Source organism: Oryctolagus cuniculus, chromosome 18, assembly GCF_964237555.1.
Source record: "Oryctolagus cuniculus chromosome 18, mOryCun1.1, whole genome shotgun sequence".
In the NCBI taxonomy this organism is placed as follows: Eukaryota; Metazoa; Chordata; class Mammalia; order Lagomorpha; family Leporidae; genus Oryctolagus; species Oryctolagus cuniculus.
In genome coordinates, this window is record NC_091449.1 from 15,531,777 (window position 1) to 15,555,953 (window position 24,177).

Sequence of the window (24,177 nt, forward strand, 5' to 3'; positions counted from 1 at the left end):
TCTAGGAGCAAGATACTCTTGTAGATGAGGAGAGGGAGGGTCACACCCCAGGAAGTGAAAAGATGGACCTTGAATTGACAGCCCTGACCCCAGGGCCCCTGAGAGTCCCAGGGAAGACGGACGCGTGTGCTGGAAGCCAATGTTATCACCACAGAAACGGCCTCTCCCTGGGCACAGCACTGCTGGGGGTGGGGGGCTCACATAGCAGCCTTTGTCTGCACAGCTTGGAGTATTCGGGGGGAGGTGGGGAGAACTGCACAGGCCCCAAGGCCAGTGGGAGTGATGTGGGCGGGCACAAGAATTGGGACATTCATGAGGATGGGGTGGGGGAGCAAGGGAAAGCAGGCAGATGTGGGGCAGACTCTCCCCGTCCAAAGCCCCAAGCCCGGCCCGCCCCAGTGTTGAGCATGGCGGTGTCTCAAACCCTGCAGGACCCAGCCCCAGAAAAGTCCAGTTGAGGAGGGACAGGTGGTGGGGTTGATGGGACGGGAGGATGAAAAGGCCAAATGGACAGACGGAGGGAAGGCTGCCGGCCGGCCAGCCAGTGAGTCCTGCACAGAAAGATGGCTGGTGGTGGATGGGCTGATGGATGGAGTGCGAGATGTGGGGCGGGGCAGTGGGTGAGAGCAGAGTGACAGATGGACAGGGAGACAGAGGCAGCGACAGCCTGTGGACAGGGCCATGCAGTGAGGTGGACAATGGTGGGAAGTTACTAAGGGAACGAGTTTCCAGGGTCTCCTGGGAGCAGGACTTCTCTTGGTTCTCCTGGCTAAGCATCAAGCAGCGGGTCCAGCTCTCAAAGGAGTCGGTTTCCAGAACCAGACTCCACATCTTGTGTCACCCCTGCCCCACCTCCACAATGGGCAAACACACATGGTTTCATATTAACAAAATATTAATGACATCCCATCCCCGACCCTGTTGTGGGGCAGCTGCGGCAATTTGGATTTTTGCATGAAGTTCTGGGGGCCTGTGGCAGCCGATTGTAGTCCTTGCTTTGGGGGAGGCCTGCTGTCCCAGTTCACGTGGGAAAAGGGGCCTCGGGAGCCCCCTGGGCCCTGCGAAGGCCCACAGGTTCCTGGGTGGGGGCCAGGAGAGCGGGGTGGTTCAACCTGACCTGGGTCTTGGCCGGCCGCAGCCGCCCACCACCCCCGACCTGGATGCTGACTGTGGTGGCATAACTGAGCCGCCGGGCTGGGGGTGGTGGGGGCTGGGGCTGGGGCGGTGGGGAAGGTGCCCGTGATGTGGGGGCAGAGGAGGGCCAGGGGCCCCGGGAGGCCGCAAGGGCCTCTCCCCCAGGCCCCTGCCGCCGAGCCAGGCTCTGGCTGATGTATGAGGCTGCCAGGTACCGGGAGAGAGCAGCTGCACTGGGGCCCAGGAGCTGGCGGGTGGGGGGTGGGGGGCTATGGGGTGGGGTCAAGTCTGAAGACTCTGACCTGGCAACAGGAGAGACCAAGTGGCCTCCTGGCTTGGACAAAACCACAGTGGTCTCAACTGGGCTGGATGACTGGCCCTGAGTGCCCAGGGAGGTTCCTTGTTCTGGTAGAGCTGTGGCATCTGGAACCTTGGCGAGGCCCTCCTCCTCCAACAGAGGTGTGGGCTTTGGGGCCTGCGTGTCTCTGAGGCTTTGCTCCTGGAGTGGGGCCGCAGCAGTCCCATCCTGGTCGTCCGGGTGGCCACTCTGCTTGGGCAAAGGTGGGAGGGCTTGGACCTGTGTGTCTGTGAGGCTTTGTGGCTGGGGCAAGGCTGTGGCAGCTTGAACCTTCGGGTCTGGGGGGTCTTGGGACAGAGACGGTGGTGGAGTGTCAGCTGTGATCTGAGGGTCTGGGTGGTGTCCACGGGCAGGCGAAGGTGACGCATCTGGAACCCGAGCGTCTGAGAGGTCATATACTAAGGGCGGTGGGGTGCTAGCTGGGATTGGAGGGTCCAGGCTGCTTCCACACATCAGCCAAGGGTCAGCAGCTTGACCCCCAACATCCCTGGAGCCTCCTTGCATAGTCACTGGTGTGCGGTTGGGGCTCAGGCCGTCGAGGTGGTCTTCTTGCTCAGGCAAAGGAGTGGTGGCCGACCCCGGGACAGCAGGACAACAGCTCTGCTTGGGCGAAGCTGGGGTGTTCAGGTGGTGCCCCTCCCTGGGCGCCTGTACATCCACATGGCTTCTACGCTCAACCAAAGGACTGGCAGCTGGAACTTCGGTCTCAAGGCAGCCTTGATCAGGGAACGTTGTAACGGCTGGAACATGGGTGGCTGGGGGGCCTGGTATGGCCGGAGCCTGGAAACTTTGGGGCTCCCCTTTCTCAGGCAGAGGGGTAGTAGGCGCAGGAATGCAGGTGCCCACGTGGTCTTGCTCAGACAAATCTGAAACATTTCGATCCTGACCATCCAGGAGGCCTCCCTGCTTAGACAGGGGTGTGGCAGCTTGGACCCGGGCAGCAGGGCCCAGGGGCACAGACTCCTGGGCACAGGCCAGTGGGAAGGCCAGCTCACATACCAGCACATGTCCAAAGGCAGCCAGGGGCCCTGTGTGAAAAGAAGAGAGGATGAGTTGGGGCCAACACCCAGCTGGGGCCACTGCTGCTGACCACATACTTGAACCTTACCTGGCTCAGCCTGCTCCTGGGGCAGGCAGGGGGTCGGCTGGGGTTGGGCCAGGACCCTTGGCCGGCGGCGGGGGGCGTTGGCTGATGCCCGGGTCTCAGCCCGCTGCATCTGCTGGATGCGCTCGCTGTAAAGCCGGGCCAGCTCTCGCACCCGGGACGCTGCCCTCTCCGAACTCGGGCCTCCCGCCTTCCCGCTCCCACTGCCTCCACCCAGGTCTGAATCCTCCAGGATCAGCAGTGGCTCTGGGAAGCCTGGCCGGGCCAGCTGCCCCTGCTCCAACGCCTGCCATGCACTCCGGATTTCTGAGCAAGAGCGGAATTCCAGCTCATCTGGGAACGGCCGATCGCGGGTGACACCCTTGGGCTGGAAGGCTGGGAAAGATACCCCGTCTTCGTCCTCCTCCGGCTTGGCCCTGCTTCCCGAGGGCGGCTCCCCCAGTGCCGCAGGGTTGTTTCCGGCGGGGAACAGTTCTCTCCGGGAGGCTGCAGTCTCAGGCGGCTCCGGCAGGGGCCCCTGGAGCCAGGCGTCACAGGGCAGGGCGGGAGCGCTGGCGAGACTGGGGATGTCGGGGACACTAGGCCTGGCTGGAAGGCAGGGCATTTCAAAAACACCGGAGATGTCGGAGAGGCTGGGAAGGCAGGGAACTTGGGGAATTTCAGAGTTGGGTGCATCCGGAATTCGGAGAAGGCCGGGAATGCTGGGAATCTCAGCTGCACTGGAACTTTCAAGCCCTTCCAGGACGTGGAGAGGGGAAGGCTCCCGCTCTTCCATTGCCAGCTCTTCCTCCTCCTCTTCGGAAGAGTCCCGGCTGGGCAGGGCTTGGAATGGGAGGGTCTCGCTGTCGCCCGCCACCGGGGAGTCTCTGGAGAACTCGGGAACGTCGAGGGCTGATGGCTGTAGGGCATGGGGGAAGGGGTTGAAGATACCAGGGTGGGTGGGCTCAGCTGTCCCCTGGTCTGTGTCTGGCCGAACCCAGGGACCCTGGGGCCCTCAGTGGGGGGAGCCCAGCTCACCCCCGGGTCGCGGAGGCCTCTCTGGCTCAGCAGTTCCAGGATTTCCTCCGTGATCGATGTCCCAGCGGGGTCGAGCGTGGGGGGCCCCGCATCCTCTGGGTCCTCGGGGGGTCCACAAGCAGAAACCAGTGGCTGAGGCTCTGCGGGTGCATAGAGCTCCCCCTCGCTGCCAGCATGCTGTGGGCGGCAGGGGATGCACGGCCCAGCCAGGGGGGCTCCCAGCCCCGCCGCCCGGACTCCCTCCTCGTTGGACCCGGCATTCCAAGATTCCACTTTCACCAGACCCCCGTGTCAGGACCCCAGACCCTGTCCCCAAGTATCTCTTACCTTGACTCTAGGCTTCTCTGGAGATGGAGGTGAGGAAGAGAGCAAGACACAGGAACAAGTTACTCCTCGTACCTGGTGCGCTGCCCACCCCTCTCCCACCCTCCCCCAGCACCCCCCAGGAGAGACAGACAGACGGGGACGGACCCATCACTGACCGTTCTGTGCAAACACGACACAAGGGTCCTTCACTGGCTCTGGGGGAGGACACAGCAATGTCAGGGGCCTGGCTCCCACCTGGTCCCCGGGTCACCACAGCTGGTGGTACTCACCGGACTGCCTGCGGCCACGGCGGCTGCCCATGGGAGCCGGAGATGGAGCTGCAGGAGAGCGGTCAGAAGCCCCGTGTGAGCCCACTCCGGGGTCCTAGGGAGGGGGCTTCTGGGGGGGCCGGGGCTCACTTACCTGTGTGCCTCCGTCCAGGGGTGAATGTCCTGGCATCGCGGGGCCGCGGGGAGCCAAGTGGGGGTGTCAGGGGCTCTGGGATAGGCTTACTTTTGGGAGCACCTGTAGGGAGAGTTTGGGGCCAATAACCTACTTTCTCGTGCAGGTAACCCCAAGTGCTCCCACCCCAAGGCCCCAACTCACAGTGCAGGCTGTTCTCAAGGAGAACTTGTTTGGCCTGAAAGACAGAAGGAGGAGGGCTGGGGGGCTGGGCTCCCAGCAGGTGCAGCGAGGCGTGGCTGCTGACCTGATCCTCACCACAACCCTCGGGAGGCGCTATTGCGCTTCCAGGCCCCGAGAGGTGGTCAGGGCACCAGACGGGCGCCTGGTGGGGCGGGGGGGGAGGGGGTGTCAGACCCAGGCAGGGCAGCCTGCACCTCTAGCGTCCCTGCACTCAGGGGGCCTGCGGGGACCACGGCAGGGGTCCCTGGCACGTGGAGGGCCCAGCCGTGGCAGGAGCTGTACCTTGGCAGGGATGGAGGCGGGGTGGTTCTCAAAGAAGAGGCGCTGGAGGCAGTGAATCCACAGCCTCTTCTCTTCCTGGTTCTTGGCCTGGCAGGGGCGGGGGCGGGGGGAGGTGGAGTCAGGGAGGCGGGCTGAGGTCCTGCCCTCCTGGAGACCCACCGCGGCTTACCTGGAGCAGGTGCCTGTGCTTGGGAATGGTCAGGTCCGAGACTTGGAAGCCTAGGGGGTCTCGCGGATTCTCACTCACACTCAGGTTGCAGCACTGGGTGAAGGGGCGGGAGGGGCAGCAGGCTCAGAGGCCAGGTGCCCTTGTGGGTGCAACTGCATCCCTGCCCCCGGCAAGATGTGCCCACGGGGTTGTCCCCTACCCCCTTCGACCTCCTCCCCCGGGCAGATCCCTCCTGCCCCCCTCTGGAAGAGATGCTCTCCCCCCCTCCCGCCACCTCCCAGGAAGACACTTGCCTTGTGGGCAAGTCCAGGGCCCACCCGTCACTACCCGGCCTTGCCTCTGTTCTCGAACTCAAGAGAACGTGGCCCTTTAAAGTCGGGGTGCCCCTTCCCACCCCATCCGGTCTTCAGCTCCCAAACTCACGAAGATGTGGCCCTTGTAGGTGTATTCCGGCCCCCGGCGCTTGGCCACCAGCAGCATCCGTGAGAAGAGGAAGAGCAGCCGCTCACCCCCGCGGAGCCGGGGGCCGCCTCCTCCGCCCCCTCGGAACGCGCCCTCCAGCACCAGCTCCCCGAAGGCACTGAGCTCCGGGCCGGTCCAGCCGCTCAACCGCCGCTGCACTTCCTGCCCGGGGCCCCGCCAGGTGCACCAGGCACAGACAGGCACAGGTGGGCGACACCCACAGACATGCCAAGAAGCAGGGGTTAGCGATCGGGGCCACGCTCGCCCTCCTCCAAGGCTGCCTCTGAGAGAGTGCCCCCGCCTCACTCACCGCCCTCACCCGGCCCGCCCAGCCCGCCCTGGGACCACCTGGAGGCGAGCCGCGTGCTCCTGCTTGCGCTTCATGTCGTTGATGTACCAGGCCACCGCCGTCATGGACACGATCGCTTCCTCCACCATCTCGCGGCCCCCAGCACCCGGGCCCTCTGCCCAGTGCTTGCCCAGTTCCTGCAGGGCAGCCACAGGGCACACACACAGGGAGGCTCAGAGACAGTAATGTAAAGGGAGGGGCAAAGGCGGGGGGGGGGTCCTGAGCCGGGCCAGGCCCCACACCCCACAGGACAGGCAGGCGAGGACGCGTCTCTGGCTGGCCTCACCCACTCACGGCCAGTCCTCCCTCCAGATGCGTGGGCTTGGCCCCCGCCCCGCTCACCTGCAGCAACAGGTGGTACTTGAGGATGCGCTGAACCGGCTTCAGCAGGAAGCTCTGCAGGGGCAGCGAGTGGCGGAGCTGGGCCTGGCGCTCCTGCAGCCACAGGGCTGCTGGCGGAGACAGCGCCAGCTCCCGGAGCAGGGCCAGGGAGCTGGGGGCACAGCACACAGGTCAGCGGGGGCTGCCGGCTCCGACTGACAGGCAGGGCTGGGAGGGCTCAGGGCACGGCCAAGGTTCAGGAGCAGTCGGGGCGGGGACAGGGGCAGCTAGGGAGAGGTCACGGCGTGGCAGGGGCTGGAGCTGGGTGGGCCGGGGGGCAGGGGCTGGAGGCTGGCCCGCACAGCAGCTCATGGCCACAGCCTGGGGCTCAGCAGGGGCTCCGTGCCCCTCACCTCGGGTAGTTCATGCAGTACAACGTGTAGATGTCAAAGTCCTCGCTCTGCGGGGGACACGGGCGTCAGGGAGACCCCGGCCCCCGGCTTCCTGTGGCTCCCCTCCAGCCTAGCCCACGCCTGCTCTCCCCCTGCCCGAATCCCACCCCAGGAGGGCTCCCTGCACCTGCACTCACCCTCTGCACAAAGCACTGGGCGATACCTCCTGCACTGCTGCTGCCCTCCAGGTCCTCCAGGAGCTCGCTGCGGGGGGAGGGGAGGTCTGAGGAGCTGCCCCACCCCCACGACCCTCTGTGGGGGACTCCGGGAGGCTGACATCCCAACGGCTAGCTGGGCCGAGGGGCTAGGGGGCTGCCAGGCTCTCTCGAGGGGGTGCCGTGTCCCAAGGAGGGGTCCTCTGATGGGGGCACCGTGTCATGACAAGGAAGGGGCAGCATGGGGGGAAGGGGTGCTGTTGACCTCCAGAGCACTGAAGGCGCCAAGATCCTGTGGGATGCTCAGAGGGCCTGGCCCTGGGGCCCAGCAGTCTCCTCACTAGGGTGACTGACCATCCTGGGCTGCCCGGGACAAGGAACTCTCAGTACTGCCCCTGGCAAACAAGGACAAGCCAGCCACACAGACTCGCAACCACAGGACCCACAAGACTCCGGGATTCATCGGGAGCCCAGGCCTGGCACAGCGCTGAGCCCCAGCCTGACGCCTGCGCAATGCCTGATGCTCGAACCTCATCTGGGCCCTGCTGCCCCCCAGGCCTCGCCCCGTCCAGCCCAAGGTGTGGCTCAGGACACAGCCCAGCCTCCCAGCACTCGCCCCAGCCACTGCCCTGCCTGCCCCTCTGCCCCTGACCTGCTGAACTCGTAGATGTCCTCGATGTTGGCAAACAGCGTGCCCAGCTGCTCCACGCTCAGCCCCAGGACCCCACCGTCCAGCAGAGGGCCCAGGTAGTCCTGTGGGGGGCGGCTGAGGTTACGGGAGAGGGGCAGGGAGACCCCGGACCCCCACACCCTCGGCTGCCCGCCTCACCTCCACGATGCTGCGAAGGTCCCGGACGTAGGCCCGCTCTGTCTCCACGATCTCGCGGGCCACACGCTCCAACCTCGAGGGTTTCACTGACGCTGGGAGCCCCACAGGCGACAGATCCAGGCGGATGGGGGGCCCTGGCGGGGGCTCAGGCCTGGAGGCTGGACAGGCCGGAGGGGGCCCCAGTGCTGGGTCCCCCTCAGAGCCCACAGTGCTCAGGGATGTGGAGCTCCCAGACCCTCTGGGGGAAGCCATGGCGGGGGCTGCAGGGGTGCAGAGCAGGGTGTCAGGGCATCTCCGCCAACACCCCTTCCTACAGCCCCCACGCACCCCCACCCGGCCTGCAGCTTTCCCAAGCTCCCTCCTCTCCTTCCCTCCCCCGGCCCCGCCTTGGTCCAGTTCTGTCTGGAGCCCTCTTGTCCCCCGAGCCCCAGCCAAGCTGACTGACCTTCATTAACTTGCCCATCTGGCCCTGTCACTCTGGAGCACGACCCCGTCCGTGCCCTGAGGGCACAGGCCAGACTCCTGGACCTGCAGTGTGGCCACGGCAGACTCTGCAGCCAGCTCGCGCCGCGCCGCCGCGGGGTCCCGCAGCCTGCACAGCCCACCGCACTGAACCTCCTGGCGCCGCAGCTCGCAGCCTGGTCTCACCTCCGAGCCTCTGCGTGTACTGTTCCCTGCGCGTGGACTGCTTTTCCTTTTTGTCTCTGCCCAACTCCGCGTCCTCTTCATCTCTGCCTCTTCAGCTTGGATGTCCCCGCCTCCAGGAAGCTCTCCCGGAGCCCCCAGACCTTTCCCCATCACAGCCCTGACCACCTGTCGCCTGCTCTCCTCCCTGTGCGCCAGGGATGCCCCGTGCACGGCCCAGCGTCTCAAACGCGGGAGCGAAGGCCCCCTGGCTCCGCCCCCGGCTGCAGGCTCACCTGTCCGAGTCTCACACTCAGCTGCGCAGGCACACACCTCCTCGCTGCGGCCACACCCGAGGCGGAGGCTGGGTTTGGGCGGGCTCGGTCCCCGGGCTCCCTCGGGCATGGCTGAGCGAGCGGCTCAGCAGCGACCTGCAGAAAGACCCCCCGGGATGTGGGACACGGGATCCCGCAGGCGCCTCTGCCGCCCAAGCTCTAGCTGGGTGGTGGAGGCTGGGACGAGCAGCAGCCCCCGGGAGCGATTGCCGGAGGAGACACAGGCGAAGTGACAGCCGAGAGGGGGCCGGGGAGGGAGGAGAAGCCGCGGAACGAGATGGGGGAGCGGAGACAAAGAAGGGAGCCAAAGCGCCGTAGAGGCTGCGGCCGGCGGCTCCGGGATCCTGGGAACGCTCGGGCTCGGCCTGGAGCGCAGGGCGAGGGGCAGGGCTGGGAAAAGCTGTAGGCGGGAGGCCGGGGGGTCCCAGGGGAGGGCGGAGGCTGGGGGACCGGATGCCAGGGTCCCGCAGACGGCTCCCTCCCCCGCCGAGGGCCGCGCGCCGCCGGGGCGCTGGCCCGGAGCCCTGGACGCCCCCGGCCGGTGCCGCGGCGCCCCCCGCCGGCACGCCCCCCTCATTGTTCCGCGGCGCCGCCCCTCCCCCACCGCGGGGCCCGCGCCTCCCGCTCACCTCCCCGGGGCCGAGGCTGCCCGGGTCCGGCCCGACCCCAGCGCGCTGCCCCGGGGGGGGCTCTCGGGCTTCAGCCACCAGAATCCGGGGTCTCCCGCGCAGTGGGTGCCGGCGGGCCCAAGTTCTCGGTGTCCTGAGTTGGGGGGCCGGGAGCCTCGACTCTTGAGTCTCGGATGGGGACCCTGGGTCTTCCGCGTGGGGCCGTGCGGGACTCCCGAGTTCCCCTCACACTAGTGGCGGGAGCGTAGGGCTTCCAACTTCCAGAGTCCCCTCGAAGTGGTGGATGCTGCAGCCCCAAAGTGCCGCGCTGGGGCTCTGGAGGGCCCGACCCCAAGTTCCTCCAACCCAGAGGTCCTGGGCGCGGGCTCCTGGGGACTGCTGGAGGGAGTCTGTAGTTCCGGGTCCCGAGTCCTCCAAACAGGGCTGCGGGACGCTCGGTCTCCAGGGTCCCTCGGGGGACTGATGTCGCGGGCCGCCGGCTCCCCCAGGTGGGGGCGCTGGATACCTGAGAGCTTCTAGTCCGGGTGCCGGGCACCTGGATTCCGAGGTCTCTACGGACGCGGTGCAGAAATTCCGGATGCCTGGGTTCAGGACTCGGGGCGCCTCAGGCTCCTGGCTGGATGGCAAGGGGGATCCCACGGCGGTGGCGGCGCCACATCTGGGGCGGGAGAGTCCGGACCCAGCTGTGGGGCGGGGGGCGGTCGCCCCGGGCTTCCCCTCCCCCCGCCGCCCGGGCGCATATCCTGTTCCCGCCCGCGGGGGGGAGGGGCCGCCTTCCGGCCGGCCCGCCAGCGAAGGGTTAAGACCCCGCCTTCCCAGCAGCTGAATATTCATGAGGAGGCGCGTCCCCAGGCAGGCTACACGCCCACATTCCAGGAGCCCCGCGGACTATTTCCTTTTACAGCGAGGGCCTCCGAGGCGTGAGAATTCGTGACTGGGCACGTACTCTCTCCTATTGGACAGCCAGACGGTTTCTATTTGCACATGCAATGCTAGGCGGAGTTGTCCAGCCAGGTCACGTGGTCATGAACGACTGAAGGACTCCGCGGCGCAAGGGTGCGGCCGGAGCTCCAGTGGCGCAATCGGTTAGCGCGCGGTACTTATATGACAGTGCAGGCGGAGCAATGCCGAGGTTGTGAGTTCGATCCTCACCTGGAGCACTTTTAGTTTCCCCGCCAGTTTTCATAAACTTATATATCTCATAAACCAACCCGAACATCTACATCACTTACAGAAACGAACATTTCCATCTCCAGAATTTTCGGGCTGGAAACTCGCGTGGGACTTGGTGACAGTCCGCCGAAGAGTTCTGGGCACAGAGTGGGGAGGAGGTGCTGTTTCCGTACTGGCCACCAGGGGGTGGTGTCACCTCTTGATTAGATGCCCTGTGCAGCAGATTCGAGTCTGCAAATCTCAGTTTGACACTTGTGGGTCCTCCGCACACTGTGCGGTAGGGCTCTTCCTCTTTCTCCCTTATTCAACTTGTCTTTTCCTCTCGACTTCTTCCAACGCCTGAACATTCAGTGTGTGCCTGACTCCGCTTAGATGCAGGTGGTAACAGCAGTGAACTTGACATCCTAGGGAGGAGGTCACCGAAAAGGCCACGTTTGTGCAAAGACCTGGAGGAGGGGGCGAGCCACGAGGACAGCAGGGTCTGCGCTCGGCACAGGGGCAGCCAGTGCGGAAGCCCTGGGTCCAGGCGGGTCCCATGTGTCGGTGAAGTGAGGGGCAGGCTAGGAGATGGCCAACCCTGAGTCGTGGCCATCCAGCGCTCAGGACTTCTGTGCGATTCAGGTGCCACACCGGCTTCCTTTGACCGGCTGGTGGGGGGTGGCCAAGCGCCGTAGTGGCCGCGAGCTGGGGTGTCTAGGGACTCCCAGGCACTTGGTCAGAGCACGGGCAGCAGGCGTTGCGGGCGGCCTCTTGGGTGTGGGCTTTTCGGGAGAAGAGGCGGAGAGCCGTGCGGTCTCCTTTGTTCTCTGCGACCGGCTCTGCGCTGCCCGCCGCCGAGGGGCCACTTCCCTTCTCCTAGGCCGGGACAGGGGCTCCTTCCCACAAGGGAGCCAGGCCGTTTCCTGGACGAGGAGTCCAAAGGTCAGCGGGTGCCGGTGGGGAGGATCGAGGCGGCCTGGGGAGAAGGCGCAGAGGAAGAGGAGGGAGGCGAACAAAGGGGGAGGGGACGGAGGGGAGCCGGGGAGCAGGGGCCGAGGGGCGGCGGGGGCCTGGGAGGCGTGGGGAGGGGCGGGGCGGGGCGCTGACGCGGGGCCGGGCGGCTTCCGGGCGCGGGGCGCCCCCTCCCCCCGGCCGGCGGAGGCGCCCGACGCCTCTTGCCTTGTATGGTCCGAGGCCGCCGCCGCTCGGGCCCCGCCCGCACGCGCAGGCCTCGGAGCTCGACCCCAGCCGGAGCCGAGGCCGCGACTCGCAAGGCCCGGAAATACCTCGGGACCGGGACGGCCGAGGCCTCCGGTTCTCAGAGAGCAGGGCCCAGATCTCAGGGGTCCCGAGGTTCTCGGGTCTTGAGACGGGAGCGCCCCCTCCCCCGCACTCCGAGCCCAGCAGACCCCAGACTCCACGGGCCGTCCCCGCCCGCCCCGCGCCTGGCGCCGGCACATTCCGTCCTCTCGCCGCCCCGGCCCCGTGGGGACGGAAATGTCCCGTCCCCGCCCGCTCGGGCCTAGCAGCCCGGCAGGACGCGAGTGCAGCGTCCCCAGACGCCTCGGGAACCGGCTCGCCCGGCTCCCCCCCGTGACCTCACCTGGCCCCGCCCTCTCAGGTGAACGGCGGGCCTGGTGACGTCACTTCCTGCCAGGTAAGCGCCGCAGGGCGGCTGGGCTCTCGCCCCCTCCCCGCCCCGGACAGCACAAAGGCCAGGGTTCCAGTTTACACGCCGGTTCCTTTTATTTAAAAATTCTAAAACACAAAAATAGACTTTTAAGGTAACAATATATATTACTTAATATATTATTATAGCATACTTAATAATTATACCAGTTTCCAATATTACAAAAAAGAGGAGGAAAAAATACAAAGGAAGCAGACGACTCAATATATATAAATACTATAAAACCTTATTAGAATAAATAAAGTCGTCATAAATAAAGGGCCCGTCGGTTGGGGGAGGGGTTTGGCAACGGCTTTGCTTGCTTGTGGAGGGAAATTTGAGCACCAGGAGTCTCCCTCGGGGAGGCTCCACTCACCACCAGACGCTGGGACCTCAGGAAGAAGTGGGAGGGGGCGCGCAGGGGGCTACTATTCACAGCACATGAGATTCCAGGAGATTCAGACGGGGTGCAGGTCGGGGGGGACGGGGCTCACTGTCTCCCTCCAGTATGCTACATCTTCAAAGAACCCCAGAGAGCACTCTGTCCCCCAACACCGTGAACACTGAGCTTGCACACCGGGGACCTGCCCCAGCGTGGGGTCAGGGGTGAAGTTAATGCATTTTGGAATGCGGGGGAGGGAGGGACCCACTTGAATGAATTAGGATCCCTTCCCCACAGGCCCTGGGCCCAGCGGAACCCACGGCACACCGCGGCGCCCCTCTATCCAACGGATCTCCGTCACTCAGACACGGAGATGCGGTTGAAGATGGGGAGGCGCCTGGGGGCTGCAGGCGGCTGGGGTGGCCCGAAAGCTCCCGTCTCGAAGACAGGAGAGTCGGACCCCCCCAGGCTGCTGCCGCTGCTGGCGTACTCATCCGGGTCTGAGCCCAGGGAGTGCGCCGAGGGGCTCCGGGCCAGGCCACCCAAGGGCCCCCAGATGCTGACAGGGTTGGCCCGGCGGCAGGAGGGGCAGCAGGCGGGCGTGGGGTCCCTTCGAGCCACGGGGGTCCCAGGGGCGGCAGAGAAGGCCGAGGGTGAAAGCGGAGCGTCCCCCGGTGGGGGCGGGGAGCTGGGTGGCGAGAAGGAGCAGGAGGACAGGGAGGGGCCTGCGAGGCCCGGCGGCGGAGGCGATGTCCTGCGGCCGGAGGGCAGGCCGGAGAAGCTCACGCTCTGGCGCAGCACGTGGGGGTGGCCGGGGGCGGCCAGGTCCTCGCTGGGGTTGTGGATGAAGTGGCAGCGGGAGCCGTAGGGACAGCGGCCCTGGAGGTAGAACTTGTGGCAGAGTTCAGTCTTGTACTTGGGGTGGCGATTGGCTTGGCGCAGCTCGCCCAGGCCATGGGCAAACTGGCATTTGGCGCCGTAGCGGCAGCGTCCACTCTCCGAGAAGGTCCGACACAGCTCAGTCTTGTAGCGGGAGGAGGTGGTGGGGGTCGCCGTGGGCGAGGTGGGCGAGGGCGCCAGCTCCGGGCCCGGGCGGGGAGCCAGGGGTGCGAAGCCAGGGGGTGGCGGCACCCAGCCGCAGCTGCGGCCCTCTACCAGGCTGGTGGAGCGGCCCGGCAGGCGAGAGGTGATCCCAGCCGGGCCCCAGAGTCCCGAAGGATCCGTCCCTCCGTGGTCGGATGGGGGGTCAGGGTGCAGCGACACGAGGCTCTGTGGGAACAGGGATCGGGTTAGGACACCCGCAGACGCAGGGCGAGGCGCGCCCCAGCTGCAGGGCACTTCAAGACCTTGCCAGGCCGGTTTGTGGGCTCCCGGCCGGAGCCCCACCCGCCCACGGCAACCGGGATTTCCGGAACCCAGCGGCGATCCCGGTTCAGGGGCTCTGCGTTGAGCCACGGCTGGAGGAGGAATCCCAGCTTCCCGGGAGGATCAACAGGGGACCCTAAAGTCAGGTCCCCAACTTGGAGCCGCTGGGCCTTCCCGGATATGAGGAGCGCAGCGGGTTAGTTCTCCAGTTTCACAACGGGAGGAGCCTGGCAGAGCCAACTCGGGAGTCTGGTCTTTGGGGTTTGAGTTCCCGGAGAAGGCGGGTCGAGGCGTCAGAGGCAGAAGTCGGCTTCCCCGCCCCGAGACTCAGCCCCAAAAACGCCTCCGCGCGGCACCGCGCCCTCGGCGACTACGAGGGGTGAGCCAGGTGCGGCGCCGTTTCCGCCTCCGACCAGCCCTGGTCTGAGCAAAGTTTCCCAGCGGCCACTCCACGGGGCCCCCACCCAAGTGCCGGCCGGGCCGAGAGCCGGCAGGCGGGGGCTCCATTTTTACTTCCCACCCCCCACCCCCGCCCCCCGATAATCAGGTCGGTCCGGAAAAGGCAGCCGGGGGCCGGGGTCGGAGGGTGTAGCGCAGAAGAGCCCCCCCCCCCAGCTTGGCAGGGAGGCTAGCGTCCCGGCGCTGGGGAGTCCGGAGGGGACTCACCTCGTAGATGGCTGTGAGATCCATGGCGGCGCGTTTGGCCCTGAGGGATCGGCCCAAAGTCGGAGCGCTGAAACCAGGCTGCGGCTACCCGCGACAGACACCTTCTTATAGGGCAGTGGGGGCGTGGTCGAGAGGGGCGGGCCCAGGGCGGGGCGGGGCCAGGAGGGGCGCTTCCCGGACGCGCGCCCCCGGCGCAGCCCGACGGGCCCTGGGCTAGTCCCCTTCCGCCCGGCTGCCGGCCAGGACGGGGCCTGCGCGCGGCGGGGCGGCCCGGAGGGGAGTGCGTGGGGTGGGGCGCGGGGCGGGAAGGGCGTCTGCCTGCCCAGGTTTCAAGGCTAGAGACGGAGGCCGGAGAATGGAACTGGGACACGGGTGGGGGCAGGGCTGCCGGAGCAACTGACAAGGGCAGAGGCCGAGAGGGCCTGCGCGGCTGACGGCGCGGGGGGTGGGCAGAGGAGAGAAAAAACCGACGAGAAGCAGAGGGAGGGACGGGCTCACACAGCGAGCCAGAGGCCGGCAGGTAGCTGGAAAGGGAGAGACAGGGAGGAAGAGACCCGGGGTGTGTGTGGGGGTGGGGGGGGGAACATGGGAAACAGACGTACACAGGGAGTCGCAGGGACACAGAGACAGGAAGGCATAACGCTGAGAGAAAGGGAGAGACACGCAGAGCCGTGCTGAGAGAGGGTGAGATGGAGGGAGGCGCAGGGAGAGACACCAGAGGTGGAGAGACACAGGCAGAGATTCTACACCGAGGGAGGAGACGACCCCCCCAGAGAAGTTCTGAGGCGGGAGCGGTGCGAGCGAGGGGGGGGGTCGCAAAGAACCCCCAAGAGGAAGAATTAACAAAGAAACAACACCCCCCCCCCCAGGCCCAAAGTCCACTCTGGCCAAGTGCAGGGAGGGAAACCATTCTGCCTGATAGGGCATTCCCTTCTCTGACACCTGCTGGGGCAGCTCCGCCTCGCTCCCAAACCGGAGACCCAGGCCTGGGAGCCGCCGTCATCGAGAGGGGGTGGGGTCGCAGACACCCGCGGGGGCACTCAGGGCTGTCTCCGCTTTCCACGCGCTCACACTGCCGGACACCCACGTCAGGTCACCCTCGCAGGCCCCCAGCCCGGGAGCAGCAGCCGCCCGGCCGCGGGGCCTCTGCCGGACGGCGCCCAAGATGGGACAGGTGGGCGGGCCCTCGCTCCTGGGGAAGACCGCCTCGCCCGAGCGCTGTTTTGAAACGCAAGAAGTGGGTTGTCCCCAGGTGCGGGCCGGCCGGGCTGCGACCGCCAGGGGTGCCCGGGGAGAAGCCTCGGTTGCCCGGGCTGCTTCGCCATGTTGGCGAGTCTTTCATAATCAAAGCGCGGCCCGCAGTGAGAACTCTCGGCTAAGATCTGGGGGGGGTAGGGGGTGCTGGTTTACTTTCCCTCCCCCTCCCCCTCCCCAAGGGGGTCTCGGTGAGCTTGCTGCCCGGTGAAAACACGGGGTAGGAAGTCCTCGCCACGGCGGTCACAATGGCGCAAAGTTCACTGTTGGGGGCCGCGGGCCCGTGCCGAGGCGGGGAGATTCTAGCGGCCCCGGCGCGGCGGGGAATCCCTGTTGCGGCGCTCTCTGGGGCCAAGGGGCCTTCCTCGGCCGGTCCCGTGAGCGGGGCGGGCCGCGGGCAGCTCTGGCACGGTCGCAGCCTCCCGCTCGCCCGTGACTCACCCGCGAGGGGCGGGGGAGGGGGGCTTCCTGGAAGCCGTGACGAGGAGGCTCAGCCCGGACGCCCGGGTTCCTCTCGTAACCAGGGCTCCCATCTCCTGTAAACACAGCCCCAGGACTGGGGCGGGGGTGGAGGACAGGGGACCCGAGGCTCCTGCCTCCACGCTGGCGCCCAGTCCCGCGCGGCTGCGGTGCGTGTGCCCGCGCGAGGTGGGGGGCGCTGCGCCCCGGGGTCCTCGGGGCCGGGCTGGGCTCTGGCCGCGATCCTGGAGGAGGGATTCCAGTTTCGATTCCTTGGAGACAGGGAACATTTCCCATCCTTGAGTCAGTCTGGCCCCCTCCCCTCTCTCAACTGCTGAGTCATGGGCCTCAGCGCTGGACGGTGGGGACCCGACCCCTCTTGAGGAGTCTGGGGGCCGGCGTTGGTGCGCGAAAGGACCGACTCAAACCCCGTGGACTCACGCAGCGAGGCCTCCGCCTCAGCTTGCTAGTTATTCCAGGCCCAGCCCCTCCTCCCTCAGACCCAGGGGTCCAGGCCCAGCCCTCCTCCCTCAGACCCGGGGTCTAGGCCCAGCCCCTCCTCCCTCAGACCCCGGGGTCCAGGCCCAGCCCTCCTCCCTCATACCCTGGGTCTAGGCCCAGCCCCTCCTCCCTCAGACCCAGGGGTCCTGACCCAGCCCTCCTCCCTCAGACCCCGGGGTCCTGACCCAGCCCCTCCCTCACACCCAGGGGTCCAGGCCCAGCCCTCCTCCCTCAGACCCCGGGGTCCAGGCCCAGCCCTCCTCCCTCAGACCCCGGGGTCCAGGCCCCAGCCCTCCTCCCTCAGACCCCGGGGTCCAGGCCCCCACCCTCCTCTCAGACCCGGGAGTTCACGCTCCTGCCCCGCCTCCCTCAGGGCCCGGAGTCAAGGTCGCCCCCCCACCCCGGGCCTCAGCGTCTCAGACTAGAAGGAAGTTCACGGCGGGACTCCTCCCCACGCCCCACGTAGCCAGCGGGAAAATCCGCGGCTCCAGCAGCGGCCGGGAATCCCCTGTGGAATGACGGTGGGAAGGGGGCGGCCTGGGTCCCCGCGGGGCGTGCGCGCCTGCTGCAGGGGTGCGCGCCCGCTGCGGGCCGCGGAGGGGGGCAGGGAGAAGGGGGCGGAAACCAGAGAAGCTAAAAATACAGCGAGCACTTCCGGCCCGTGGGGGGGAGGGGAACGGAGAGCAGAGTTTCCAGAAAAACAAGCGGGGACGGGAAACGCGGGGGTGTGAGAGCCGGTGCGAGCGCACGGGCGAGCCGGGGGCCGTGTACTCGCGCGGCACGTGTGCGCGCCTGGCGGCGTGGTCTGGGCGAGGGCCGGCCGGCCGGCGTGTGGAGCGTGGAAGCAGGCCCCTGGGGGCGTGATGTGCGGGGTGCCCGGGCAGGGGTGTGCAGGGTTTCCCCGGGTGATCGGCCGTGCCGCGTGTGCCTTAGGCGTCCCGGGGAATGGGTGTGTGGGGAGGACTCAGTAAGTGCCCTGCTGCTGTGGCTGCGGCGGCCGTGGGGAGGACGCTGGCTTCCGTGCCCACCTGCACATCCGTGTGCAGCTGTGACCACGGACGGATCCGGAGTGACTCAGCGTGTGTGACCGCGGGCAGGTGCCTGGCCCGGGGGGAGGCCGAGGGGCTGCACGCAGCAGCTCTGAGGCTGGCGGTGGCAGCCGGAGCCCTCGGGTGTGTGATTGGTGTTCACGTGCGTGTCTGTGTCGTTGCTTGCGTCTGGGAGCCCGCATGCGCCCGAGAAGGCGGCGGGCCCGCGTCTGTGTGGCCCAGTCACAAGGCAGTGGAGCCGGTGAACTTTGGTTTCTGACGTGAGCTGCGCGTGATGTGGAGGGTGGCTGGCGTGACCCCCCTCCGTGTGGCTGTTTGAGTTCCGCCTCCGAGGGCAGAGCCGACGCACACTTGCACCTGAGAGGCCGGGAGTGTGCACCGGCCTTATCTGTGCCCGCTGATGAGTCTGCTGCAGATGTTTGGCCGACAGCAGGGCTGAGTCAGCCAGTGATGGGCAAAGTCTGCGATGGGTGAGAGATAGCGGGCTAAGTGGTGGTTACAGGGCTGTTTGTGGATTCGCATGGTAGGCTTGTTCCCTGTTTGTGGGACTCAATGGGATGGGGTCCCTAGGAGCAGCATGGTGGCGGATGACAGGTTCTGCTGGTCTGCTGGAGCCCAAGGGCGGCTCTGCATCCCCTGTGCTCACCAAAGCCCCACTCCTTTCCCTCCTCCCACTCCTGCCTCAGGGCCTTTGTACTGACCCTGGGTGGCCACAGCACTTACTCCTCTCCTTCAAAGCTGCTGTAAGATCACCCGACACTGAGGCTTCCTTGACCTCTGTGAAAGATTAGAAAAATCCATATTAAAAGAAAACTTGTCATTTTTTTTAACAAATCGTATTTGGAGGCCATGAGTGCTCATGAAACTTACTACCCAACGAAATTCTCAAACTGTTTTTATGAAAAAAGTTTTTTGACACCCCGCCTCCCCCCAGCTGTCACTGCCCAAATGCCTGGGCTGAACCTGAGGGCTCAATCCAGGCCTGGGGGGTGGTGGCAGGAACCCAGGGACCTGAGCCATCGCCACTTCCTGGTGGGGTCTGCATTAGCAGGAAGCTGGAGCCGGAGCCAGAGGCAGGCACAGGACTAGGCAGTCCCCCAGCTGGCTGCTTAACCATTAGGCCTGAAGCCCACCCCTGGCTTCTCCAACTTTTAATACTTTTCAATAAACCGAACTTTCTTCTCCATGTGCAAATGTTGCACTTGTTTGGATTTATTCCTCAGGGCCTTGTCTTGTCATCACCACTCTCGTCTGACCTCACTGCTCTGCCTTTGTCTGGGGACTCCTCGCAGTGTGCTATGCTGTGCTGTCATCCCACTTCAGCTCACGAGGGCATGGGCTCCAGGACCAGGGCTTGGCCTGCACACAGATGTGCGGCGTGAGTGACCACCACTTCCTGGTGCACCCCATGGTGCCTGCTAGTGTGCATCCATCAACCCATGGCCTACAGTTTCTTTCTTTTTTTTTTTTTTTTTTTGTGGTTTTGTGTGTTTTTTTAAACCTAGTTGTTTATTGGAAAGGCAGAGTGACACAGAGAGAGGGAGGATCAGAGAGGGGGATGGGCGGTGTTTCTGTCTGCTGGTTCACTCCCCAAGTGTCCACACAGCTGGGCTGGACCAGGCAGAAGCCAGAGCCCAGAACTCAGTCTGGCAGAGACCCAAATACTTGGGCCAACACCTGCAGCCCCCAGAGGGCTGTTAAGCAGGAAGCTGGAATCGGAAACGGAGCTGGGACCTGAAAGCAGGCACTCTGACACGGGATGGGGCACCTCGGACCCCGCCCTGGAGCAGCTTTAAGTCTGCTGGTTTCTGTACGCTGGGTGCTGGGACACCACGTCCCCACCGTGTGTGTTGCTGTTGTGACACTACTTTCTGGAGCCAGCTCTACCTCCATCCTCTCGCGTGTGCGCCCATGGCCAGTGTGGCCTGGGCCCCAGCTGGGACGCTGGTGGGCTCTGCTGCAGGGGTGAGGGGGTGTTGGCAAGGCAGGACTCCCCTGCCATGTTTATCTGGGTGCCCCGCTGGCAGGGGCTGGGCTGCAGTCCACTTATGTGATCAAGCTCTAGGTGTTGCTGTGCAGGCACTTCGTGGCTGTATGAAACCCCGTCACCAGCTGGCACCAGGTACGGGGGTGGTCCTAGATCATCCGAGGGGCTGGTGAAGGGCTGCCCTCGGTGCACAGGGCCTCCCGCCTGCCTTCCTGCTGCCAGCCCTCCACCCTGGCACTTCAAGCGTGGGATGCACACAAACACACACACCCTGGCCACTTCTCAGTGTGGGGCCTCGGGCTCCAGGGTCCCAGGCTTCCTTGTGGCCACGGGGTCCGGGGCAAGAAGCCACCACACGGGACCCAGGGTGGGGCAGTTCTCCAGCCAGGCTGAGTCACTTGAGCCTTTCATAGCCCGGCAGCTGGGCCTGGGCTGGAAGCTCTCCCTGTGCTTGCCCAGGCCTGAAGGCCACAGCTGAGCTCCCCGAAGAAGCCCTGCGGGAAGTGGGGAGCCTCGTGCGGCCCTCCCTTCCCGAAGCCCCCTGCCCACGGCCTGCTTCCCGGAGCTGGGTTCTTCCCAGGACTGATGATTCACCAGTGTTGGGGCCTTTTCACTTCTCCTTTGGGGCTAAAAATATAGGGACCCAGGCGTCCAGCTGGGCCAAGCCTCCCCACGGATTGCACAATGCCCTCGTCTGCGTTCTGCTGACGCAGGGTCTGGGGATGGGTGGGGGCTCGAGCTGCTCCCCAGTCAGGCTTGCTGAGGTCAGGGCCCACTTCCCACCTCCACTTCTCCTTTCCTGGGCCAGGGGCCTGCGGGCGGGGCTGCCATGGGAAGGTGCTGGGGGTCACTGGGAATGCAGTCCCTGTCCTCTGAGCCAGGAAACCAAGGGGGTTTGGTTGCCCTCATGGCCATCGGGTACCAGGAGTGAGCAAGGGGCTAAAGATGGCAACAGGGGCAGAGAGGTAAGAGACACGGAGACGCAGAGCACAGGGACAGAGAGGTGACAGATGCGTTAACAGAGGAGACACAGCACCAGTAGGAAAAGGAAAGGAGACCACCTCCCAAGTGGGCAGTCCAGGAGGCATGGGGGGAGGGGCCCAGCCATGGCACCACACCCAGGCCAGGTGGGAAGATGGCCCTGGAACCCAGAGGTCCTGGGCAGGCACGGTCCAAAGTCCACCCTGAGCCAGGGAGAGAAGCCCAAGTGGACAGAGGGAGCCAGGAGCCGCCCTGCTGGCCTCTGCTGCCCCCTGCTGTCTGCTGCAGTGCTCAGGCGGGAAGAACCAGTCAGAGACAATCTGCTTCGCTCAGGCCACTCTTCATTTCCTCCACCCCGGCCCCTCCACCTGCCCCATCCCCTGCCCTGCCCCTCACAGGGTGCCCCCGGGGCCCGTGGGCGGTGCAGGCGTCTTGCCCGTGACCTTGTTGGCGCAGTCCAGCAGGGCGGTGTGAATGTCCTTGGCACAGGCAATCTGGGCTTTGATGACCGCCAGGTACTGTGGGTAGGGCAGGCTGTCGGGCTGCACCGCATCAGGCTTGGTGGCCGTGGGCACCAGCGTCGGGGAGTGCTTGGCGCTGTCACAGCTCTGGGACAAGCATTCGTGTGCCAGGCGCTGTGGACAGGCAGGCAAGGGGCAGCATCAGCCTCGCTCTGGGATCTTCCAGTCCCCTCCCCCCTGCCAAGGGCCAGCCTGCGGGGCCTCTGCACTCCCAGGGTCTCGGGGTCACAGCCTGCTGCTGACGGTCACTGCAGGGGGGGCCCAGGCATGCAGCTGCTCCTCTCTGGGCCTCAGCTGTCTGTCACCACCTCTTCCCCCTCCTAAGGTGATGAGGTGAGCAGAGGTAAGCACTTCAAGTGCTAACTGACGGATGTTCCCTGCTGTCAGGCGCCGTTGCTACTGGCCAGGCCCCTGCCTCTGCTCCTCGTTCCACCCGATTCTTCAGGCACTTCTCAGCCTACCCAAGACTTCCGTGCAGTGACGCCCAGGCCCTGCCAGGGATGGCCAGACTCACTCCACTCCTCTCCCAACTCCGTGTACCTGGTGGCCCAGTCTTTGTCCCCAGCCTCCCCTGGCGCTCCTGGGCCCTCATGCTTTCCCCACCTGAATCCTGTCTAAGGGATGTCCCAGTGTTTAACCAGAGCCCTGGGTCTCCTCCTGGAAACTCCTGCCCAGTAGCACATCTGTCCCACGGCCTGATGGAGCCTCCGGGTTCCCAACTGCTCCCGCCCTGCCCCTTCGGGTCCTGCCCTGGTGGAGTCTAGTTCCAGCCCATGGCTGCCCCCGGGCTCCTACCTCCAACCCACCCCTCATCTGCCAGCCATTTATTCTTAAAAAGCAAACGAGTCCCCGTTCTTTACCTGAAAGCTGACTCCCCAGTGTCCTTGGGGTTTCATTCAGAATCCAACAGGCTCCAGTGCTACTACCCCTCAGCCAACTGAACTTCCTGACATCCCTAACCTGGCTTCCTTCAAGACCTAGGCCAGGGCCGGCGCCGTGGTGCAGCGGGTAAAGCCACTGCCTGCAGGGCCAGCATCCCATATGGGCACTGCTTCAAGTCCTGCTGCTCCACTTCCGGTTCAGCTCCCTGCTGTGGCCTGGGAAGGCAGCAGAGGACCGCCCAAGTGCTTGGGCCCCTGCACCCGTGTGGGAGGCAGGAAGAAGCTCCTGGCTTCAGATCAGCCCAGCTCCGCCTGTTGCCATTTGGCCATTAGGGGAGTTAACCAGCAGATGGAAGATAACAAACTCCCTCTGCTTCTCCTTCTGTAACTCTATCAAATAAATAAATACATCTTTTAAAAAAATCCAGAATAACGATGATGAAGGTAATACTCCGGGAAACCTGTGCGCGTGCCTGGGAATGCCTCAGTCCTGTATGCGTGTGACCATGCTGAGTTTTTCCCGAAACTCCACCTTCCAGAGGAGGAACCCAAGCCACAGAGGCCGCCTGACTCCACTCGCCCTCCTCTCAACTCCCGCTCCTCTTCCGTCCTGAGCTCCCACAGCCCCCTCTGCCTCCTCCCTCCTTGCCCTGTGCTCCCCTGCCTGTGCCTCCCCTCCCTCCCCAGCCACGGCCACTCTGGACTGGGCTTCGTCCGTCACAGCCCAGCCACTCTGAGCTGTCACTGCTCTGAGGGTGTATCTGTCACCCGCTGGACAGCCAGCTCCCAGAGGGCATGACCAGGGCAACACCGTGTCCTCAGCGTTGGCTGGGGTGCAGGGCTGATCTAGGGAGCGTGAGCTGACTGACTGGGGGAGGGTTCCTGAAGACCAACCCCCCCCCCCCCGACTGAGGCAGGGCTGCGGTCCCCAGTGTCCATAGGTTCTTACCAGGCAGAGTTCCAGCTGGTCACAGAGCGCGTAGAACTCCTCCAGGCACTTGTCAAAGCGCTGGATGGGTCCGTCACTGCTCTTTCTACAGCTCAGGAGAAAAAGGTGGCTGAGGAATGGGTCTCCAACCTCTGGAAAAGCACTGTCTAGGCCCCCAAACGCCCGTCAGGCAACCAGGGACAGGTGCAGGAAGTCCCAGGCAGGGCTTGGAAATGGGGGGGGGGGGTGAGAGTGCAGGGGTGGAGACAGGAGACAGGGTATTCTGGGGAAGGGGGCCGCACTCACTGTCCATTGTCAATGTTAGTGTTTTGAATCAAGTTCTGGGCTGCAACCTTCATCAGGGTCTAGTTAAAAAACAGAAGAGGATGCCTTAGGTAGCTGAGATCCAACCCCGCTCTGGCTCCTCCCCTGCCGACTCGGAACACTGCTCATTTCCAGTCCCACAGCGACCCTCCCCGCCCTCCCCGGGGGCTCCGTCCTGTAACCTTCCGGAGTACCCTCGCCCACGCCCCACGGGCAATCTGCATTCAGGCGTTAACGACCCGAGCCCGCTTCTCTCGGGCTCCCTCCCGCTCGGCCTCAACGTCTACGTTAATCCCACCCGACACTGTCACTGCGCACAGCCTAGCTTTGGCCTCACAAAAAGCAGGTCTTTCGCTGCCTGCGCGCTCTCCCCGCCTGAACGGCCCCCGGGAGTCGGGAAAGCAAAGCCGCTGCGCCCCGCGGCCCCAGGCGGTCACCTGCAGACTCTCCTTGAGCTGCGGGATGAGCATCTTGTAGCGCTGCACAGGGTCGAAGTCCTGCTGCTGCTGCTGCAGTAGGCCGCTCTGCGACGAGCCCACCAGCTGTGCCGGCGGCGGCGGCTGCTGCTGGGGGCCGGGGCCGCCAGCCGACCCTGGGCCCGATACACCAGCGGCCGAAGACGCCCCCGGAGCCTGCTGCTGGGGAGCAGCCATCTTCGTCGCTCAGAGCGCCGGAAGTGCGTCACACGTGCGTCGCCATCTCTAGGCTGCGTCTGCTAGTTAGCACCGCCTCCCAAACAAGTCAGCCAATAGGAGGAAAGGAGGTACCTCGTCTTCCAGCGCCCTCAAACCCAACGCCCAGATTGAAAAAGCCTTCCACCAATCACAGGAGGCCTTTCTTACATCGCTCCGCCCTTCACCTAAGCGCTCGCCAATCCGTGCGTGGC

General features: G+C 65.4%; 3 protein-coding genes and 1 non-coding gene across 5 annotated transcripts; 1 reads left to right on the forward strand and 3 right to left on the reverse strand.

Moving 5' to 3' along the window:
- Positions 1–877: 877 nt before the first annotated feature.
- PLEKHG2 (pleckstrin homology and RhoGEF domain containing G2) lies at positions 878–11,372 on the reverse strand. 2 transcript variants are annotated; one of them, XM_070062228.1, is made up of 20 exons: positions 10,405–11,372; positions 9,173–9,830; positions 8,505–8,639; positions 7,585–7,844; positions 7,408–7,508; positions 6,738–6,804; positions 6,562–6,608; positions 6,170–6,320; positions 5,827–5,964; positions 5,440–5,640; positions 5,017–5,109; positions 4,848–4,934; positions 4,527–4,560; positions 4,344–4,445; positions 4,211–4,258; positions 4,097–4,135; positions 3,942–3,958; positions 3,615–3,716; positions 2,601–3,495; positions 878–2,520 (listed from the first exon to the last, which is right to left on the reverse strand). In XM_070062228.1, the coding sequence occupies exons 3-20, from the start codon at positions 8,611–8,613 to the stop codon at positions 1,022–1,024; spliced, it is 3,990 nt and encodes a 1,329-aa protein (XP_069918329.1). In that variant the 5' UTR covers positions 8,614–8,639; positions 9,173–9,830; positions 10,405–11,372; the 3' UTR covers positions 878–1,021. The 2 variants fall into 2 exon arrangements, with proteins under 2 accessions (XP_069918329.1, XP_069918328.1); XM_070062227.1 differs by having other exon boundaries at positions 3,615–3,791.
- Positions 10,240–10,332, forward strand: TRNAI-UAU (transfer RNA isoleucine (anticodon UAU)). Its single transcript is given in 2 exon segments — positions 10,240–10,277; positions 10,297–10,332. It is a non-coding gene; the product is annotated as a tRNA-Ile (tRNA).
- A 673-nt stretch (positions 11,373–12,045) lies between the features above and the next one.
- On the reverse strand, positions 12,046–14,566 carry ZFP36 (ZFP36 ring finger protein). The gene is made up of 2 exons (XM_051846670.2): positions 14,407–14,566; positions 12,046–13,644 (listed from the first exon to the last, which is right to left on the reverse strand). The coding sequence occupies exons 1-2, from the start codon at positions 14,428–14,430 to the stop codon at positions 12,733–12,735; spliced, it is 936 nt and encodes a 311-aa protein (XP_051702630.1). The 5' UTR covers positions 14,431–14,566; the 3' UTR covers positions 12,046–12,732.
- Positions 14,567–20,961: 6,395 nt separating this feature from the next.
- Positions 20,962–24,038, reverse strand: MED29 (mediator complex subunit 29). The gene is made up of 4 exons (XM_051846671.2): positions 23,729–24,038; positions 23,274–23,332; positions 22,989–23,073; positions 20,962–21,272 (listed from the first exon to the last, which is right to left on the reverse strand). The coding sequence occupies exons 1-4, from the start codon at positions 23,942–23,944 to the stop codon at positions 21,030–21,032; spliced, it is 603 nt and encodes a 200-aa protein (XP_051702631.1). The 5' UTR covers positions 23,945–24,038; the 3' UTR covers positions 20,962–21,029.
- Between the last annotated feature and the right edge of the window lie 139 nt (positions 24,039–24,177).

What these genes read in the sequence shown, in the direction of transcription:
- PLEKHG2 (XM_070062227.1), bottom strand. Translation starts at nt 8,613, where the DNA reads ATGCCCGAGGGAGCCCGGGGACCGAGCCCGCCCAAACCCAGCCTCCGC. An exon ending in ACCTTCGCAGCATCGTGGAG is followed by an intron (nt 7,509 to 7,584) that starts GTGAGGCGGGCA and finishes CGCCCCCCACAG; the next exon opens with GACTACCTGGGCCCTCTGCT. An exon ending in AGCACGCGGCTCGCCTCCAG is followed by an intron (nt 5,641 to 5,826) that starts GTGGTCCCAGGG and finishes GGCCCCGGGCAG; the next exon opens with GAAGTGCAGCGGCGGTTGAG.
- ZFP36 (XM_051846670.2), bottom strand. Translation starts at nt 14,430, where the DNA reads ATGGATCTCACAGCCATCTACGAG. An exon ending in ATCTCACAGCCATCTACGAG is followed by an intron (nt 13,645 to 14,406) that starts GTGAGTCCCCTC and finishes CTGTTCCCACAG; the next exon opens with AGCCTCGTGTCGCTGCACCC.
- MED29 (XM_051846671.2), bottom strand. Translation starts at nt 23,944, where the DNA reads ATGGCTGCTCCCCAGCAGCAGGCTCCGGGGGCGTCTTCGGCCGCTGGT. An exon ending in ACTAACATTGACAATGGACA is followed by an intron (nt 23,074 to 23,273) that starts GTGAGTGCGGCC and finishes CCTGAGCTGTAG; the next exon opens with AAAGAGCAGTGACGGACCCA. An exon ending in ACCAGCTGGAACTCTGCCTG is followed by an intron (nt 21,273 to 22,988) that starts GTAAGAACCTAT and finishes GCCTGTCCACAG; the next exon opens with CGCCTGGCACACGAATGCTT.